Raw genomic sequence first — 19,255 nt, 5'->3', positions numbered from 1 at the left:
AGCTTATCTTTGCAAGTATGGTCAGTGGAGAGAGAACTGTGTGTCAGCTTATCTTTACAAGTATGGTCAGTGGAGAGAGAACTGTGTGTCAGCTTATCTTTACAAGTATGGTCAGTGGAGAGAGAACTGTGTGTCAGGAGCTTTGCACGTGTGCCTGAAAGGTAGTGTCCTCCCGTGTCCAAACACAGTGATGTCTCCAGCCTGTGCTTGTGCCAGATATTAATCAGGAGCAGTTCTGGAAAAACACCAAAACCCTTGCTGCTGGTTAAATGTTGCATGCTACAAACAGCTGTACCTCATGACCAGCCAGCTGATCTTTGCCATGTCAACCTCCTTCCTCTTGTCCCTGGTGCTTCTGTTTGGAAATACAGAGATACTTCTCAAGGTGCTGAAAAGTGTCCTAGGAGGTTTCTATGCGATGTTGCTGCCCAAGAGCAGGTCAAGCCATGAGGTGGGGATGAATCACCAGACTTATGTAGCTGGATGGCTTGACCAGTCAAACTGCTTCTTTAAGTTCATATTCCATGTGGAGAGCAAAACATCGCTGTAGCAGAGCATTGCTGTACCTGGGGTTGTCAGCTGGGAACGGCAGCACTATTCAGCAAGTCACAAATTCAGAGTGGTTCCTTGGTAATTCTTAAGTGTGGTAACAGTTAGATATTAACTACTCTTTGTCCTTAACAGAGTAGGCAAGGATTAGATCAGTGACTGAGGTTTGGAAAGGCCTGTGCTGGGTTGAGCCCCAAGGTGTTCCTTGTAAAGCTGGTGTAGTTCTTTACCTTGGGTTTTCCTTTGGTAACTGAATTTGTTTCAGAAAGTTAAAGAGGACTCCATCTTTTAAAAGATGGCAATGTCAAAAATGTCTTCTGAGGATGGAAAACGTCTGAGGTGTTTCTCTTTTTCTGTGTTTGACACAGATGTCCTCTGAAATTTTCATGAGAGATAGATATACTGTGTGCCTGGATCACTGTCATTGCTCTCTTCTCCTTTATTTAGTGCAATAAAATGTTGCTCGTTGTTTGTAGTTTGGAGTGTCTGGGGGGTTTTGTTTGAAATTAATATTAAAGATAATTTTTAAACACCTGGGGAGACAGTTCTGTGTGAGTCTCTGTGCTCTGGCACGTGAGTTTCTCATCCGTCATTCCTTTTAACTGAAAAAAAACAACCCAAGCCAAAGAACCCCCCCCAGCCCTTTGGAAAAACTGAAGAATAGTTTAGACCAGGTGCCATCTCTACTGTATTGAGAGGAGAAGAGGGATTTAAACGTACTTTTCCCCTTTTAGAGTGGTCCAGAGTGAGAAATTGATGTAGGACAGCAGTGGGGAAGAAAGCACAACGTCTTCTCTGCTACTCGATCTGGAGCAGAGGCGGCCGAAGAGCTTCTTTTTGTTCTGGTTGCTTAGTCCTTTCGGCTGTTCCCCCTTGGTCACAACCTCTTGTCTCCTTACCCTGTGGTCTTTCAGATCTAGTGTTTTCCTTTTCTCATAGCCTGTCCTTTTACAGCAGGATTATTTCTTTTTCATTCTACTTGGGGAGCAGCAGAGGAGTGCAGAGGACAGAAAGCAGCCTTCTGTTGTCATTTTTAGCTGCATTTCCAGCTGATAGGAATGGCAGAGAAGGATCGGTTTAATCCAGTAATCAGGTTTTGTTTGAAAGCTCAGTTTTGATAATGAGTTGAACCTTACTTTTCAGTTTCAGGTACAAATTATATGTTTTTCAGAGATTCGTAATTAGGTTAAGCTGTGGCCCGATTTTCCTCAGGGTCTCAGAAGAAACTTACTTAGGAAAAAAAGATAATTACCAAGTTTCAGATCCATCAAAACATGAAGGTGTGAGAGCTTACCCTTCTAATGACCAAATCATTTCTGACTGTAACAGATTTGTCTCCAAACTCATCAGAAAGTACTGGAGAAACAAAGTTTGCTCTCTGAAACATAATACTCGAGGAAAATACCTAATAAACTAATTCCAGGTCAAACAATGATGGGATTTTAGGAGGTAATTTCAAACCATCTGTTAAAGCAGTAAGCACCTAAAAAAGAAACAGGGTGTTGAAGGTGCAAGGCATCTCCAACTAGAGGCATCGCTATGAGACCTGCCGTTTAATGAGTCTCTTGGAAAGGCTTATTTGCTCTTCTCAGAGTGGTTTAGGTTTATGCTTGGGCCGTTTTGTGATGTTGCTTTGACGGTAAATCCAAATGAACTGCCGTTACACTAAGCAGCAATAAGGTGAGTGGTTTGATGTCTGTGTAGCAGTACAGCATATGGGCTACTATTCTCAGTTTCCCCTTGTTTCCACACTGTGAGTTGAGTTTTAGGATTATTTCTTTTCTTCTTATACCAGTCACTTCTTTAGTCTGACTGGTGTTTCCCAGCTGGCCTACAAGTGTCTCTACTGGTAAGATAGGTTTCCCATGCGCTGCAGTTCTGTTGTCAAATCCAAGAGCTGAAAGTTACAAAGAACCTGGCCGTGAAGTTTGATTGGTGCTTATCTTCCCCTCATCAGAAATGGCATAGGCTTGATGTTTTTTGTGTTGACTTCCTGCTGGGTCCTGCCATTGTGTGATTGTATCTTGTGTTTTGACTGCTTGTGGAGCAGAGGCCCCAAAGTCTGAACTGGCCATGGTCACCCCATAGTAGCTTGCAGAAGACAGCAGCTGCATTTATCCTGCATGAAGAGACCACACTCTTTCCAGCCAACTTAGCTGTCTTTGTGCCATATTGTAGATAACTATGTGTGTCACCTATCTTTCTCATACCAGATGTTGTACTGTGCTGCTGTTGAAGCAAGCTTTCAACAACTGAGGAAGTTTTTTGGGTTTGTGTGGGGCTTTTTTTGCATCCATGTTGATACAGATAAACTAGACTCCTAGCTATAAATAAGATGGAATACTTTGTGGTTGCTGGATGAGTTTTGCAGAAGTGTTTGCAAAGGGCATCCAGTTTGGCAGTTATATTTTAACACGCATTTTATGCAAGTAACTTATTTTTGATCATGCCTGAGAGCTACCAGAGACCCTCCATCATATTACAACTGAGAAAGAGTAGGGAGGTATAAATAATAGTAGGGGGTAATACAGAAGTTGCTGTTGCTCGTTCAGCTGGTTGGTGTCCTGTGGCCATTGTCTCCTCACAGCTGCAGAGAACTAACCTCCAGGTAGGACATAACAATTATTGAGACAGCTTTTCAGCCTCCCATCCGAGTACATCTTGACTTCCATCACCCCTTTTAATTTCTCAGGGTACAGCCTGTGGTGGCACTGCTTTTACTGAAGTTTAGCTCCTTCCCCACTTCCCCCTGATGACAGTAAAGCAGCTGTTCCCATGATGAGAAATGATGCTGGGAAATGAAGGGAGGTATTTCCATTCCACCTGGATTTGCTGGTCAAGTTATCCGGTGTTACTACATTCCTTGTTTACTACACTAGGAACAAATACACCCTTGCTTTCATGCAATGTGAGGTTAGTTTTGTACAAAAGCTAGAAAGATTTGAGTACCCAAGAGAATCTAGAAGCTTCAGGTACTACGTCTTGAACTTGTCAGGACAGTTCTATGTGATGACAACATTTTATTTACCTGAGGAAATTGTCAGAATGTCCACTATTAATGGCATTCCTGGTGCTGGATACCCAGAGGTGAGAGAGAACAAAGATGTTGCTCGTGCTGTGAACATTTTGACTGCTGTTCACATATCTCATTGAAAAGAAGCAGCTGTTTCCTGCCTCTCTGAACGTTGGACCTGGCAGCCTTTGCAGCAGTGGTGGGGAATGACTCTGCTGCAGTCAGAGCAATGGCTTTCCCATGTCATGTTTTGATTGTCTGTGTAGAGTTTTCTAACAGTAGACCTTTCCTGAACCCAGTCTCCTTAAAGAGGATGTTCTTTTAAAATGCAGATGCCAGCTGAGCCATCTGATGAGCAGAGAACAGTGACACTGGCAGTATGTTTCATATAAACACCAGATGGTTCAGCTTTACCTGATCTAGCACAGGAGGGGCTTGTTTCCAGAGTTTAAGGGTTTTTTTTAAAAACATTTCATCTCTTATTTAGCTCACCCGTTAGCAAGAATGTCCCACTTGTAAAAACAACTCTGGATAATCTAAAAATACGTTCGAAAATGCTTTTAAAACACTAGCACTTAGCATTGCTAGGTCGTGGCAGCCAGGGCAGCGTTATTGGAAAGACAGTTGTTTTCCACTCTCTGTTAATATTCATTCAGGCTGCCTCTAACAGTGATTGTTTCTTAAACTTTTAAGAAGCAGAGTTTATACACAGAGATTCAAGAATTCTGATACTATATTGATTCATACAGATGCCAGGATGGATTCAGGCAGGAAAGTGGCGTGCTGCCTTCCATTAGTCTCTGACAATATTAGTATCTGTGGCACTACTTTGCTACTCCATTAAAGTGCCAGCTCATAAATTGTTTCTAATGAGTATCCTGTAAGGTGTTGTGATAATGTTTTCAGACTAGAAGGTACATTCTTGGACAAATGCTGGACTTAACTAAATTATTGAGCTGTAGAGTTATTATCAATTAGGTAACTGAGGAGCAAAGATGAAGAATATCTGCAGCTTACAGTGGAAACAGTGAATGAAGGCAGGGAATCCTAGACCTGTGTCCTGAGCCCACACACACGTTCTGGTAGTTCTGAACCATCTTCAAACTTGCGTAAGCAAGCATCTGTCCTTCAGAAATGTACCGTGAAACACAATATTCAGTTGCTGAGTGGTTTTTATCTCTTCTCAACAGATAGGCAGAAGGGAGTAAAAATAGTGCTTGGCAGCTCAGTTGTGTTTGGGGACAGAGAGTAAGTCTTTGAGTGTTATATTCTCAGAAAAAATGGTCCTTTCTCCATGGGTATAGGTTTTTTCTTGCTTCTACATGGTTTAATTTTAATCTGCTGTGTGATATCTGGGCTTTAAGATAAAATAGTTCTTTATTACCTGTCTTTGTCATTGTTCTTAATATGTATGCTGAGGCCTTGAGCTATTTCCTGGACTGCCCAAATATTTCAATATATTTGTTGTTGGCCAAAGACTTTTCTTCAAACTGTGTTTTACTTGAGATACCAGTTACTAGTTTCTGGTTACTGAGAGTGAATTTCCTAGAGCACAGAGAACTCCACAGTGTGAGAAAGATGTAGATAAAAATGCTGCAAAGGCTGCAGAAATATCTGAGTTCACGTTGATGCCATAGCTGGTGAAAAATATTATTCATCTTCTTATATTAAAGTTATGTCAGTATACTGAAGAACCATTACTTTTAAAACTCTGATTGGAGCAATGCTTCGCTGCTTTTCTTCTCTGCTTACAGCTTAGTTTATATGTGCATCAGACTGAAAAGAAGAGCTACAAATGACTTGGCAACAAAGCAAGCAAAGATGTGGAAAACAGTAGCAGCAACAAAAGAGTCTTATTTCTGTAGTCTGATGTTCCCTTATCTGTTCAGACACTGTCACATGATTATGGTGTTACTTTAAATTCTTTTCAGTATACTCAAACTGTGTTGAAAATGAAGTTAAATGAAGAATGCACTACTGAAATTGGAAGGAAGGCTGTAGATGATGGGGTAAATGGGGGCTCACCTGAAAAGAGAAACCTACAATAAAGGCCTCACATTTTAGAGTATGAATTTGTCAAATTGAAATTCTGCTTTGGAAAAATCACGCAGCGGGGTATGGTGGGTGATTTGGAGGTTTCCGTGTGTATGTATCTTGGTGTCTGGGTATATGATTTCCTAAGTAGCCATAGTATTTATTCAGTGTACAAGTACCAAAACATCAGCCATTCTTCTATTGGGGTTTTTAAAATTGAGCAGCAATATTTGAGTGTTACTTACTTACAGGATCAGATTTCAGTGTAAAAGCTGCCTTAGAAATTTGAGACAAAGCTGCTGCCATCCTTTGAAAAGCAGCGAGGGCTGATTTCTGGGATACAGAAGAGCTTTGGTACTTGGTGATGTCGTTACATGGCTTCTGGCTGTTGAACTGTTTCTTCAAAACAGTCTTTCTGAGACTGAGTTTCAGTGCATTAACTTCATTGCTTCTTGGTTTCTGTTTGTTTTTTTTTTAATGGTAGTAATGGTGGTATTCTATTTTAAAAAAACCCCAATGACTTAGTAACTTTGATCAAATGCTGTAGTCCAATGTCTTCTGTGTGTGTCTGCCTGGTAACCTGGAATGTTCCAGGTGTGTATCCTTAATACCAATGTGGTCTGTGAGTCAGACAGAGAGTGAACCATGCAGTTAGATATATACCCAACTCTTGTTCTCTGTTTTTTGGTGTGGGCCAAGGCAGAAGGGAATAATTTTGTTCTTCACGTACAGAACGCATTTCCTAGGTTTGATTTATGTTTGTTTCTTTTGGTAGGATTTTTCCAATTAAAGATGTACCTGCAGAGCCTGAAGCTCTTACAGACTGGCTGTATCAGCGTTTCATTGAAAAGGAGGATCTCTTGACACATTTCTATGAGACAGGTAGGATGACACTTAGCAAAGAGAGTTGTGCTTTGTTCATGTCTTTCCTTACAGGGTTCTCGGAAGGGTTTAGGAATGTGTCTGCGTTCTTCACACAAGTACAGCAGATTACAACTTTTAATGAGGCAAAAAGAAGTATGATAAATGATCTAGGAAAGGTAAATTACCTGGGTAACATTGGAACCAGGGTCATGTTTTGAGGCTGGCACGTTCAAGACAATGTAAGGAAATCCTTTTGTTTTTCTGCAATAACATAGTTCAGCTGTGAAACTTGCTGCCACGGGATTCCATTGAGTGGAACGATTTAGCAAGATGCAGAGGTAATATTGCATGCATTTAGAGTTTAAGTTTGGAGGGGACAGAAAGCCTTCAGGGATTAAAATGAGCAAGAACTCAACTAGAAAGGATCAAATGAAGACTCATGTGAGGCACATTATTTTACCTGCCTCGTGTGGCTATATAGCATGTTCCTCTGGCACTTGTACCATTAGTGAAAGCTGATGGAAGTGGTCTGCAGGTCTAACCCAAACCCATAGTCCTCTGCTATTCCCTGTGAAGCTCCACAGAAGGATGCTGTGATTGGAAGGATCTGTAAGGATTGCGTAGCAAAAGCTCTCTGGAGTGTTGACCTGCAGCCCTCTGCTGTCAGTGCTGGCTTCCTTGCTGTGAGGTACTGAGGTCACTTCTCTCAAAATGCACTGTCAGTGTTAGTGAGTCAAGGGAATCTAAATAAACTCAGGGCATAACAACATTACTGAAGGGATAGTGGCAAGCGTGATTAAAAAATATTAGGTAAATACTTGGAAACTATAGCTGCAGGAGTGTTTCCTCAAGGCTGGTTTTTTCCATTCAGTTGATACTGAAATATGTCATCCACCCTCCAGCAGGTGTGAGGGGGGAGTGTTCAGAATACAAACCGGAAGAATTCATCATCATAAAACAGACTAAGAAAATCCAGAGAAGAAAACATAGGTTTATTTTTACACCCAGGACAGGAAGTTTAACAAAGACCGTGTAGGAAGACTCCAGACAAAATAATGCAACTTGTCTCTGAAGAAAAAGTAATCTTTTCATTAGCAAGTATTACAGTTCTTGGGAGGGAGTACTATTCAGCCTCTTGAATCAACTGAGTTTCATATTCCAGACTGACTGTGTTAAACAAAGACTCTAATTTTATTAGATGATTTGTTGCACAGACTGCTTTAATTTGATTTTGAGTGCTTCAGTTGTACTGCCTTAAAAGATTAATAGAATCTTTTAACAACACAGAGTTGTATTTTGTTTTAGTAAATAGTGCTGTCACTCAGCCATCGCTGATGGCAAAAGTCTGACCCTGCTATAAATCACATCCAAGTGCATATATTGGACTTTATTAGACAAGTAACTGCGAATCTATTTAAAAATACAAGTGTAGTAAAAAAATTCTTGTCATTGAGACATTATTTAACAAATACCATTAAAATAAATCACAGAATCTTAAGGGTTGGAAGGGACCTTGAAAGATTATCCAGTCCAACCTCCCTGCCAGAGCAGGACCACCTAGAGTAGGTCACACAGGAACTTGTCTGGGTGGATTTTGAATGTCTGCAGAGAAGGAGACTCCACAACCCATCTGGGCAGCCTGTTCCAGTGCTCCCTCACCCTGACAGTGAAGAAGTTTTTCCTTCTGTTTCTTTGGAACCTCTTATGTTCCAGCTTGTACCCATTGTCCCTTGTCCTATCATTGGACATCGCTGAGAGCAGCCTGGCTCCTCCTGACACCTGCCCTTTACGTAAACATGAATGAGGTCACCCCTCAGTCTCCTCTTGTCCAAGCTAGAGCTCCAGCTCCCTCAGCCTTTCATCATAAGGGAGATGCTCCACTCTGTTCATCATCTTTGTGGCCCTGTCCTCTCCAGCAGCTCCCTGTGCTTCTTGAACTGAGGGGCCCAGAACTGGACACAATATTCCAGATGTGGTCTCACAAGGACAGAGGAGAAGGGGAGGAGAACCTCTCTCCACCTACTCACCACCCCTCTTCTAATACACCCCAGGATGCCATTGGCCTTTGTGGCCACGAGGGCACATTGCTGGCTCATGCTCATCCTGCTGTGCAGCAAGACCACCAAGTCCCTTTGCCCTACACTACTTGAGTTCATTCCCCAGCCTGTACTGGTACATGGGATTATTGTTTCCCAGATGCATATCATACTCCAAAAATCTACCTAGACCAGAATTTCAGAGAGTATAATAAGATTTACTCATTGAAATGTGCTTCCAAAATAAGATAATTGATTATAATTTGCCAATGTAATCAGTTAATAAGAAATGTTTTAAATGGAAATGCTCTGACATAGGACTTTCTTGGGCATAATTTACCATAATTTAAAGTTACTACCATTTATGCCAGTTGAGAACTTGCTGGCATTGCTTTTGTTGGCTTTCTGCAAAAGTGCTGTTACAGTTTTTGGAAACCCCTTGGAAAAGCCCCGAGGCCTAACATGAGGGAAATCCACAAAGCTGCTCTGGAGCTGTCTCTGTATTGACGTGTTACTTTGCCTCAATTCGGTGTGGTTTTAAGACTCGGGGCAGTTTCAGCATGTTTTCAATACACACCCCTCAGGAACTTGTCTCAGTTTATAAAGCATACTTCATGAAGCTGGGTAACATTTAATGCTGTGTTTAAAAGTGTGCGTTGACAGTGTCATGGGTAGGAACACATTCTTTTGGCATATTTTTGTTAGGTAAGAGGACAAAGCCTGAAATATCTCTTTCCTTTTTGCTGTATTTCAAGTGTTAAGAAGGTCTGAGGAAAGCCTCTTATATTAAGACCTCTTAAAAATAAACAAAGTATCTGCCTAAAATTTGAATGTGAAACTGTCCCACTCTTTCTTATAGGTTCGTTTTACATGTTCCATTTGTAAAAGTAAAGGCATTTGCAGTTAATATATGTATCTATAAGCCACACAAAGTCACTTATTTTAGCAACTAGCAGAAAGCTTGTGTTGGCCATGATTTGTCTGAAGTTTCAGCAAAATAACCTTGAACGCTGCAGTAGCACAAATGAGATCACATTTAGCAGGACAAAAGTGCTTGGAGGCTCATTTAAAAAAGCCCTAGATATGAGGAGCTTATCAGTTGGAAGAGAGTGATTGCATACTGAAGGACCCTCGTTCCCTCTGCTCAGAAGCTAAGTGCCGTGATGTTAGGAGAAGCGTGAGCAGTGTAATGCTGTAGGGCAGCAGGAGAGAGTAGGCACCAGCACCACGGAAATAAATAATCTTCCTAGTTCCCAATCTGCAACTTACTCCTGACACTCTGTGTCCCTGTTCAACAAATGTGAATTGGGCCGGGAAGAGGGACTGGTCGGCTGTGCTGAGATAATTAAGGGGGAGGGGGAGTTGTTTCTGGGGAGGACCACTGGAAGTGTTTGGTTCGTCTCAGCTAGGAAAGGGAAAGGGTTGTTTGCTCTGTCAGATGCAGGTTGACTTGGGAGAGAGAGAGAGATGGTTACTATCTGTACCAAGGAAAAAGGAAAGTTCTTGAAAGCAAAGGTCAGCGTCAGGACAGAAAAACCAACAGGCCGTGGAAGAACAAATGTAGCGTAAAGTGAACAAATAGAAGCTGAGCAGTGAGAATTACAGAGGAATAAACGGTGTGGCAAATCTGCCCATGTGTGAATACACCTATGGGTGAGAGGACCATGGGACTCATCCAGGGGGTTTTTAGGGTCTGGGCTGGTTTTTAGATTGGTTGGTTGGGTTTTTTTCCCCATTTGATAGCATTCATACAGGAAGAAAAGCTTTATCTTAAATGCTTGATTGCAATTCCTGCAGTGACAGCAAATGTGAAGCATAGAGATGAGCTGCTGCTGATATCTAATTGCCCAAGTTGTGTGGTTTCTAAGATTAAAAATCAACACCGCTATATCTTTACTGTTTGAGTCATTCATCTGTTGTTCTTCTGTGAGTGGTTGTGACTTCGTAGTACTGCAGCAAGTTCATCGTCTTCTCAGGTCTATTTAGATTTTTGCTTTCTATCTGCTGTTCAGGATTAACAAGAAGAGTTTTGTTTTCTCAAGGCTTTATTGCATCTCAGTCAAATGGGAGGCAAATTACTTAATATGCAAATGTAAAAACATGCAAACAACTTGCTTCTGATCATAAAGCTCTGATGTATTCAGACATGTGAGTTTAGTGTTGTAGGACAGAAAAAGTCAAATAAAGGAAAAACAACTGTTTGAATTATCATGTGTACCTCCTGCCAGTCTTCCTCATCTCAACAAGTGTTCAGTAGAGTCATTCTGGAAAACTGGCAAATTACAGTGCTCCCTTAGTGTCTCTGACTGGCTGGCCAATGACTGTTCAAACTACATGTGAAAAGTGCTGTTTAAAAAGAATTGCGTAAAAGAAACATTGAAAAATGTGTGTGTGTTGTCTCTTCACAGTGTAAAAAAAATCATTACCAAGCATCTGTGAAGTTTAACGTGGCAGGCATTCAGTTTGCTCACACAGATGTTAATAAAACCTCAGAAATAACACAGAAAGCTTAGTTGTCAGTCAGATCTCCTTGCAATGGCCAGATGCAACAAGGGCAGCTGCTTTTAGCAAATGCTTTGAAATTTATGCATACAATTTCTATCCAAATGAAAGTTGTTCTTCATAATTAAGGGGGTTTCCTTTTAGAAAGTTTCCTGAAGATAACTGATGATGCTGAGGAATCTTTTGGAAGTTGAACAGCATAATACAGAAGTAACCAGTTTAATTGTTTGTGGGCACTGTCGCCAGAACAAACAGTGATGGTGAGGAATTGTGCATGAAGGCCATCGGTTCGTGCTGCAGAGGCATTAAATCATCACATAGTTTGGGTTGGAAGGGGCTTTAAAGACCATCTTGTCCCAGCCTCCCTGCCATGGGAAGGGACACCTTCCACTGGGCCAGATTACTCAAAGCTGCATCCAACCTGGCCTTGAACGCTTCCAGGGATGGGGTGTTCACAGCCTCCCTGGGCAGCCTGTTCCAGTAACTCACCGCCCTCACAGGGAGAAACTTCTTCCTAGTATCTATTGTGCTTTCTTTTCTCTTCTAGGAGCTTTTCCTCCACCGCAGGGTCAAACCAAAGCTATTTCTCGGGAGATGACCCTCAGCAACCTGTGGCTGGTCGGCATACAATCACTTGCATTCTTGTCAGGCGGTATGTGGTACTGCATCTTTCAGTATTTTTATCATTGCCTATTTTAAAAGTGGAATGGGACCCAAGGACACAAGGGGAATCCAGGCTCTTGCAAATGAGCATCATGTCCTATGTGCAAATGTGAATATTCAAGAGTAAAGGAAAATACTGGATGGACTTCAACCTCTCTTTGGGGAAATTTTAAACTCCGCTGAAAGTGAAGATCAGTAACTTAGTGACCTGATGACCTGTATTATTTTAAGAATTGTCTGTATTTTTTAAAGTGTATACTCTCACCCACACTTAAGCAAATTCAGCATTTGGACAAAAGGTGCAATCGTACAACCACCGTAGAAGAATGTCCGTGACGAGAAAGCTCTGTCACCACAAGTATTTCTTGGTATTGTAGTTAGAGCTCAGAAAACTCAGCAACTTGTCTCTTCAGTAGTCTGTACAGCATTGGTGTGGTAGAGATTCCTCATTTGCACAACTTGTACTTTATTGCAACTCTCTGTGCTGGAGTCAAAGGTACTGGACAGAGCTGGTGGCGGCATCTTTGCGGCTACACAGTCAGCAGCTGTTGTGTTAGACACATTGATCTGAAACCACAACTCAAATAAGATCCAGCAACAGGTGTGTCTGGTGAGGAGTTAGTCCTCAACAAAACCATTGGAGCATCATAGTGTGGTTAGAAGCTATCCACATTTGACGAGTCAGCCCATTCCTGCTGTGGTCTTACCATCAGCTCTCTGAATTCTGTGTGCTACCAGTATCTCGTAGTGTGGGGAAACTTGGAAAATGTGAAGTCACTCGGTTTCTTTCCTTTTTTTGTTCAGAATCCATCTCAACGATCACCATCAGTTTTCAAAATGCACTTTTAATGGTAAAAATACAGTGAAGGAAAAGACAGGAAATCTAGGGAACAGGGGAGAGCTTTATTTGTCATGCATTGGAAGCCAGAGCGATTCTAACTGCTTCTGAAGGTCTGCTGGTGCTGCTGATGATTTTTAGCCACCTTTGTATTTTGTACTGCAGTCCAACCAAGGTGACCTTTGTGTGGTTTATAGAGGCCTTTTTCTCCCCCGCTAGTTGCAACAGCAGTAAATCTACTTGTGGGAGAGGTTAAATAATTCAATGCCAACCATCTTAACGTTTTGTTAAGGAGTAATAGAAGAAAAACTAGTTTCTTAAAGAGGAAAAATAGCTATAATGGGTATCATAAATCTGTAGGAAGATAATACTGAGAAAAGGTGTGGAAGATACTCGGAAATAACTACATGGAAGGCAACATTAATTAGCTCACCACTATGCTAAAACCTTACTGGTAGAAGGATGGGTTGAGTTTAAAGGCAATCTGGAACAGAAGACACTTTCAGACGTGTGACATAGGATACGTTTGAAGAGCTGTGGATGATGTGCGGTTTTACTTCTGTCAGGTCTGGTTGGCATTGTGTTTATGTGATTATGCACAGATTGGAGAGAGCTGTTCCTAAAATAAAACTAATCTCTCTAAATACAGGCAGGGTAGCCAGAACTTCAGATGTTGGCATGCTGCCTTTTACAGAGTAATTTCACTGAGAACAAAGTACGCCCTCGGTAGTTTTGGCTCTGAATGGGCAGTATTGATCCCTCTTCTCTCTCCCTCTCCTGCTACATGAATCACAGTGGGTGGTGTGCAGAATACAAACCTCAGCCAGAGTTCGCTTTGCAGGGGACTGAGAGCACACCTAAGCATGGGGCTGTGCCAGTTTGCCCGACTTCACAGAAAAGCACCCAGGCAAACGTGCCACCCTGTCCCTCAAAAGCAGTAGTTTTATCCTAAGGTAGCTCAGTGGGGAAGGGTGCAGAATGAGACACCAGAGGAAGCTCCCCTGAAGTATGAGTCCCCTTACTGACTGAAAAGGCATACCGGGAGGCGCCGGCCAGTGTTTGCCTACAGCTTCATGTTTAGGTAAGATACTGTTTTTAAATCCCACCTCTTGATGCCCAGACGCGCACCCGAATTCCCACGTAACACAAATCCATTGGAAGAGAGGTGTGTGCCCTGCAAGGGTGCCGCTCTCGGAAGCAGGACTTTTTTTCCCTGTTGCCCTTGTTGACGTAGAGCTGATGAAATGAATGTGTTGACTCTGCCACCGTTACAGGAGGGTGCCCTGGTGCAGCCCAGCGCCACTCTAATGGTGTGAGTGGTTATGTCTGCAGCACCAGGGCGGAAACAAACTCTCAAAACTGCAAAATGCAGATGGCAAGCTACTTACTTCTGCCCTCCACCAGGTGGTTTGACCAGAACCACAGAGATGCCTGTAGCACAGCTGGTTTTAGTTGGAGCTAGGACAGACTGGAGCGATATTAAAAAGGGAAGTTGATATAAGCAGATTGCACAGCAGTAACTCGCATCAGGAGATTGTTCTGTATAGACCCAGTGAACTCTGTGTAAGAGTGTATTGGTTCTTCAAATGCAGTATTTTTTTTTCCAGTGGATTGCAGAAAATAGCGTTCACGTGCTGCCTAAAGAACTTAGCAACGCGCAATAACGTTTCAGATAAGCACTTGGTTTATCTGATCCTGCTCATTTTCAGTTTGTTCCGCCGTAGTTCTCAACTATTGCGAGACGTTTATTTTCAAGCACTGATTTTTTTTTTTGTTTTGGTAGGGTGAGTAAATAGTATTAGGTCTTAGGCTTCTTTCCTGCCTGCACTGGAAAATGTGAAGAGACTGATGTTGTGTCTCCTTACGGCCGAGTTGCTGTAGGTGACAGTGGAATTAAAGAAACTCCAACGTACCCTCCCAGCACAAACTTGGATGCAGCTTCATGAAAGAGAATAAGTTGGATAGAAGCAAGTTTTCTATTAAGGGAAAAACAGAAAATGGATACAAGATATCTGGAAATTCTGTGCTTAAAAATACCATGCTGGTCAAGACTGTTTGGAGCTTAGCAGGCTGGTGTGTAAGACTTCAATTGCTGTTGGTGGCGGTTCGGTGCTGCCATCTGTGAGTCAGTGGTACCAGAGGCAGCACTGTGCCCTCCAAGGCTTCCTCATCTCCACAGTTCACAAGTGGGCGTGATAGAGAAGGGTGTCAACAAACCGTGCAGCTGATCACGTTATTAATATAACTTTGAATTTATGTTAGGAGAAGAATGGATAAAATGATAAAGAATGACAAATTCACAGGAACACCCCCCCACCCCCCTGTGAACCGGAAGGTGTTGGGCGCAGAAGTGAGCACAGAGCGATTGAAGCATGTGGCAAAGCCGCTTCTCTGCCAGGGCCGCACACAGACACCTCTGCGTTTCCCCTTTCATTGTTCACGCACCAGCCGTTGCGACTGAAACGGTGCAAGGCCGGGGGCCGAGTGCTGCTGCTCGGAGCCTCGTTCCACCAGCTGCTGGCTGCCGTGCTCCGACCAGGCCGCCTGCCCCGCGCCCTGCCAGCCACCCTGCCGGCCACTGCGGCAGCCCGCGCTCTTGGGGCAGGCAGGGAGGCAGGGCTGTTTTAAGTTGCTGGCACCAGGTTTTGAAAAGCAAGATTTCAGTTGGCCGTGCTCACTGGGAAATGAAAAGCTTCCTTCTCCCTCCTCCACCCCCAGCCACAAAAATACGATGATGATGCATCTGATCGCAGTAAGAGTACAGCGGATCACTGTGGTACTACTGGTCATTATCCACTTGTTTTGCAAATGACGTAACTTTTGTTTGTCTGACACTGCCATCAAGTGCTGTTAACTTTTTTCACCTATTTGTACAAGATAATACAGATACCGATCACTGTGTGTGACAGGATTCAACTGCTCCGCTTTGCCTTGACATAAAATTTTTGGGACCAAAGGTACTTTAAAACTGGGATTTCCTAATCTTGAGACCGGGCTTGGGGGCATTCTCTTGATAGTCAGCTGGAGATTTTGTGGTGATCTGATACAATCACACAAAATAATTCTACATCTGGGGTACTGTATTGTGTTGGAATTAATGGAGCCATATGAAATAAAGGGTTATTTTGCAAAACTGCATATTTGATAGTTTTTATGCTTTTTTAAAACCCTGAACAATTGGAAGAGCAAAATTGAAACCCTGCTCTTGTGTAAGATGGCTGCATACATTATGAACACTTCAGCATTATTTTTTTTCCCCTCAGTAAAAGCTGTAGACTGCGTGGCTGTGACACAAAAGAAGTCTCTAAAAGGCTTCCAGGAATTTAAAAGTTAAGCCTTTTCTTGGATAATGAAGTCATTATTCACTGAGCAACTGGCCTATTAAAGTGCGTTAGTTCCTTAAAATTACTCCACAATGGTGTTCATTTTGTGCGATAAAAATTACTTTTCTTGGTACCGGTTATTTTCACCTCCAATTTTGTCCTTCCCCATCTGTTACCCACATGTGTGTTTTGTGTGATAGAATGGATGCAGAAGCCTGTAGAGATTCCCAGTGATTTTGCAAAGGGCTGGTTGCATTTGAAATTATTTTCTTGCATTTATTTCACTGGGTTTTTTAATCAAATCTTTCCAGCAGCCAAGATGTCTTTCAGAAAGACCAACAGAAACAGCATTTCTCTACAGAGATTAGTAGGTGTCTTTTCCCATTATTTTGTGTGTTTGGCAAAAATAAAGTTGACTTTTTTTATTTCATGTGCTTTTACTCCTTAATAGATTATTTTCTTTGGTTGTATTTATTGTGCTTATGTCTTATAGACAGCCTCTATTGTGCTTATCCTCGACACTGCAAATAGCAAAACATCACACTGGGGTTCACTATACAGCTGCAGTGTTAATTTGTGAGAGGTAACAGTGCTTGTTAGAGCTCTTCTCAGGAAGGACAAGTGTGTCTATGCCAGAATTGGTAAGAGGAGGAGTGGGGAAAGCAGCTCCTGCAGCCCTTGGTCCCTTCAGCACCTGCTGGAAACTGCCGGCACAAAGTCTCTGCAGGTCTCGGCGTGGCCATGAGGCCTCTTAAAGTTGCCCGGAGTTGAGGACATGCCAAGGGCAGCACCTGGGCCCCGCGTTGCCACCATCCCAGGAGGCTGTGGCTCCAGCCTTTTGGCAAGCAGGGCTGCAATGGTTTTGTAGATCTGTGCATTTTTTACCAGAGCAGTCTGGTTTTAAGCAAGGTGAGCTGGGCCCAGCAATCCCAGTGGAGCAGCGCCGTTGGTTCCGCTTCTCCTCAGCTCCCCTTCCCCTTCCACGTGGGCTGGCGCCTAATGCTGCAACCTCCAGCACAGAAGACAGGAACTCCTTGGAGCATAGTATGACGTCTTGCACAATTTCCAAAGCAGCGCCATGGTTGTAGTTACGTCTACCTCTTTGTTTGCCTTTTGGGTTTCGTCTTGTTTTTCTGTGTGGTGTTTTTCTGTGGGGGTGGGAACTGGGGCGGGGGAGGGAAAAAATGGGAGGGAAAACTTGAGATCTGAATATCGAGACACTGGTGGGAGATCCAGTGCGTACCAGCTGTGTTGTCATATTGAAAAAGCCATTGTTTTTAATTCCTGCCTAGTATGAAATGTTTGTTTTTAAAAAAACCCTTCCTGATGGAAAGAAAAGTGTATTTTTAAAAAGAAAAATCATCCCTCTTTTGGCTACGAGAATGTCAGCTGTATGAGTTGTGACCATATCATGACATGCTGATCAAGATATAAATAAATTTTTATCTCTCAGGACTCTCTTGTATTTTTACTCTTCTGGTAACTGTCACAGGTTTTCCAAAAGGGTGCTCAGCGTTTTAAATATCACTAATTGCAGCTGAGGTGGCAAATGAAAAGGCATCTGAATGTCCTGTGTTCTCACTTTGATTTGCAAGGGAATGAGTAAACAATAAGCTAACCTCAGAAAGGCTCATCAGCAACAGAGGCCCATCAGGCAACAGTGGCTCTGGTAAACAAAACTAGTAAACGTGACGAGGTGGTAAATGTGGCTGATTAGCGTGTGATGGAATATCATTGAGGTTTTGTAATCTCACTTGAGCCAAAGGAGAAAAACTATAAAATGTCAATCTGTAGTAAATTGCTTTTGAAGAGAAAATTTCCATGTGCAGCTAACTGGTATAATTCTGTAGAGCTGTTCAGCAGTGTGTGACATTTTCATAAACGACAGGAAATAAAATGCAATCTTTTATGCAGCCAATTTGTTATTTGTGCAGAATCACTGAGCAGTCTGAATCACTCAGTGAAGAGTGGGTTTGTCAGTCAGCAAAAGGAAGGTCATCGAGCCACGAGGAATAGGTGTTTGTCAGGAAGAGAAGTTATCCCAGCAGACAGTGGCAGCGGAGATAGCTGAGAGACTGGCAACTGATGGCTGCGTATCAGTTGCCATTTTAAGTCAATGCATACAAATTAACAAAAGAGCAGATTTGACTCCCTGAACGGATGTTACCGAGTAGGAGTAGAGGGCAGTGAGATTTCTGTCTGCAGCATTAGTGAGGCCATATATTGACTCCAAAGAGACAGGCAAGATGGAAGAGAAGAGTTTCTAGCCCAGTCTTTCCTTCTCGAGTGGGCCCCTATTTCCTGACTGGGCACAGCTGGCTGACTTGGAGATGAAGTGAATGCCGCCCAGTCCCTTTGTAAGGTTTTCTTCACCTCTGAGGAATGCTCCCTGCCTCTTCCAGCTGTCTTTGGTGGAACTGCACACCCCCAGCTCTGAGCTGTGCCCTTCAAACTCATCTGCTTGCTACACCCTGAACCTGTTTTCCCTTGCCCCACAATCTTGTTTTTTAGGGAAGAATCCTTCATCTTCTTCCACTCTCTCTCTCTTCTCAGAAGCAGCAGAGTCCATCACAGGAGGTTAGAAGCTGAAACTTCAGTTTCAGCTTGTCATTGATGTTCAGTACTCCTGACGATTAGCTTCTGTCACACCAGCAGGCCCAGCCAGCAAGCCTGTTTCCTTTTTCCTGCACACATTTCCCTCCCCAAGGAGGAGGCGATGGGTACAGCAGCACTGGGGAACCCTCGCCTCCCAGTGCTTTCCCCCAAGGTCAAGCTGATGGGTTTTCTTCTCCTATACACTTTTGAAAACACTGAGGGTGCTTCTGTTGTTGTTCTTGTGTTCCCGTTTATCTCTGTGCTTCTTTTAGGCTGAATATTTCCTCATCAGCAAATATTTGAAGGGGAGAAACCTGAACCCGGTAAGAGTGGGGCTGTCCTTCTGCACCTGTATCTTGAAGTGTACAAGATGTTACGTGTCCTCAGAAGAATGAAAACTCCCTTCACTGGACAAGATGATCATTTTCCTGCATTGAAAAGGCACACTTAAAATCCATAGAACAGAATTGTTGGTTTAGAGGTGTTTTGCCACTGCTGTTACTAAATACTCCCTGACAAATGGTGAAGGTAGTGGAACATTTTGTGTGCAGTGCTCTGGCCTGTTGCACCCCAGCCAGTGACTTACAGGGCCTATACTGACAAGCACAATTTTAAGAGCTGTCAGAGCTGAAGCTCGCGTGCTGTAATTAGGGTGGAGTTGTTTTTCCAGGAAGTTTCTTAGTCAAAACTGGTGACAAAAAATAATTACAAAGATTATTTTAATAGACCAGTAGAGTCTTTAAAACTAAGCTCCATTAATTGCCCACAAGCCTGCAGTGATGTGTGCTGAAAGAATGACAATTAACCAGTGTGAATTCATTTCTAGCAAATAAAATTT

At 42.8% G+C, this 19,255-nt stretch overlaps 1 protein-coding gene across 1 annotated transcript in view; it reads left to right on the top strand.

Moving 5' to 3' along the window:
- Positions 1–16,252, top strand: part of LPGAT1 (lysophosphatidylglycerol acyltransferase 1) — a 65,723-nt gene extending 49,471 nt beyond the window's left edge. Inside the window, exons 8-9 of the mRNA XM_061991391.1 lie at positions 6,372–6,478; positions 11,546–16,252. Of these exons, the coding sequence (XP_061847375.1) occupies positions 6,372–6,478; positions 11,546–11,697 (259 nt within the window). The 3' untranslated portion in view covers positions 11,698–16,252. The remainder of the gene's footprint in view (positions 1–6,371; positions 6,479–11,545) is intronic.
- Positions 16,253–19,255: the final 3,003 nt, after the last annotated feature.

Source organism: Colius striatus, chromosome 2 (genome assembly GCF_028858725.1).
Source record: "Colius striatus isolate bColStr4 chromosome 2, bColStr4.1.hap1, whole genome shotgun sequence".
In the NCBI taxonomy this organism is placed as follows: Eukaryota; Metazoa; Chordata; class Aves; order Coliiformes; family Coliidae; genus Colius; species Colius striatus.
The sequence above is the reverse complement of the archived record's forward strand: the minus strand, read 5'-3'. Positions and strand labels throughout refer to the sequence as shown.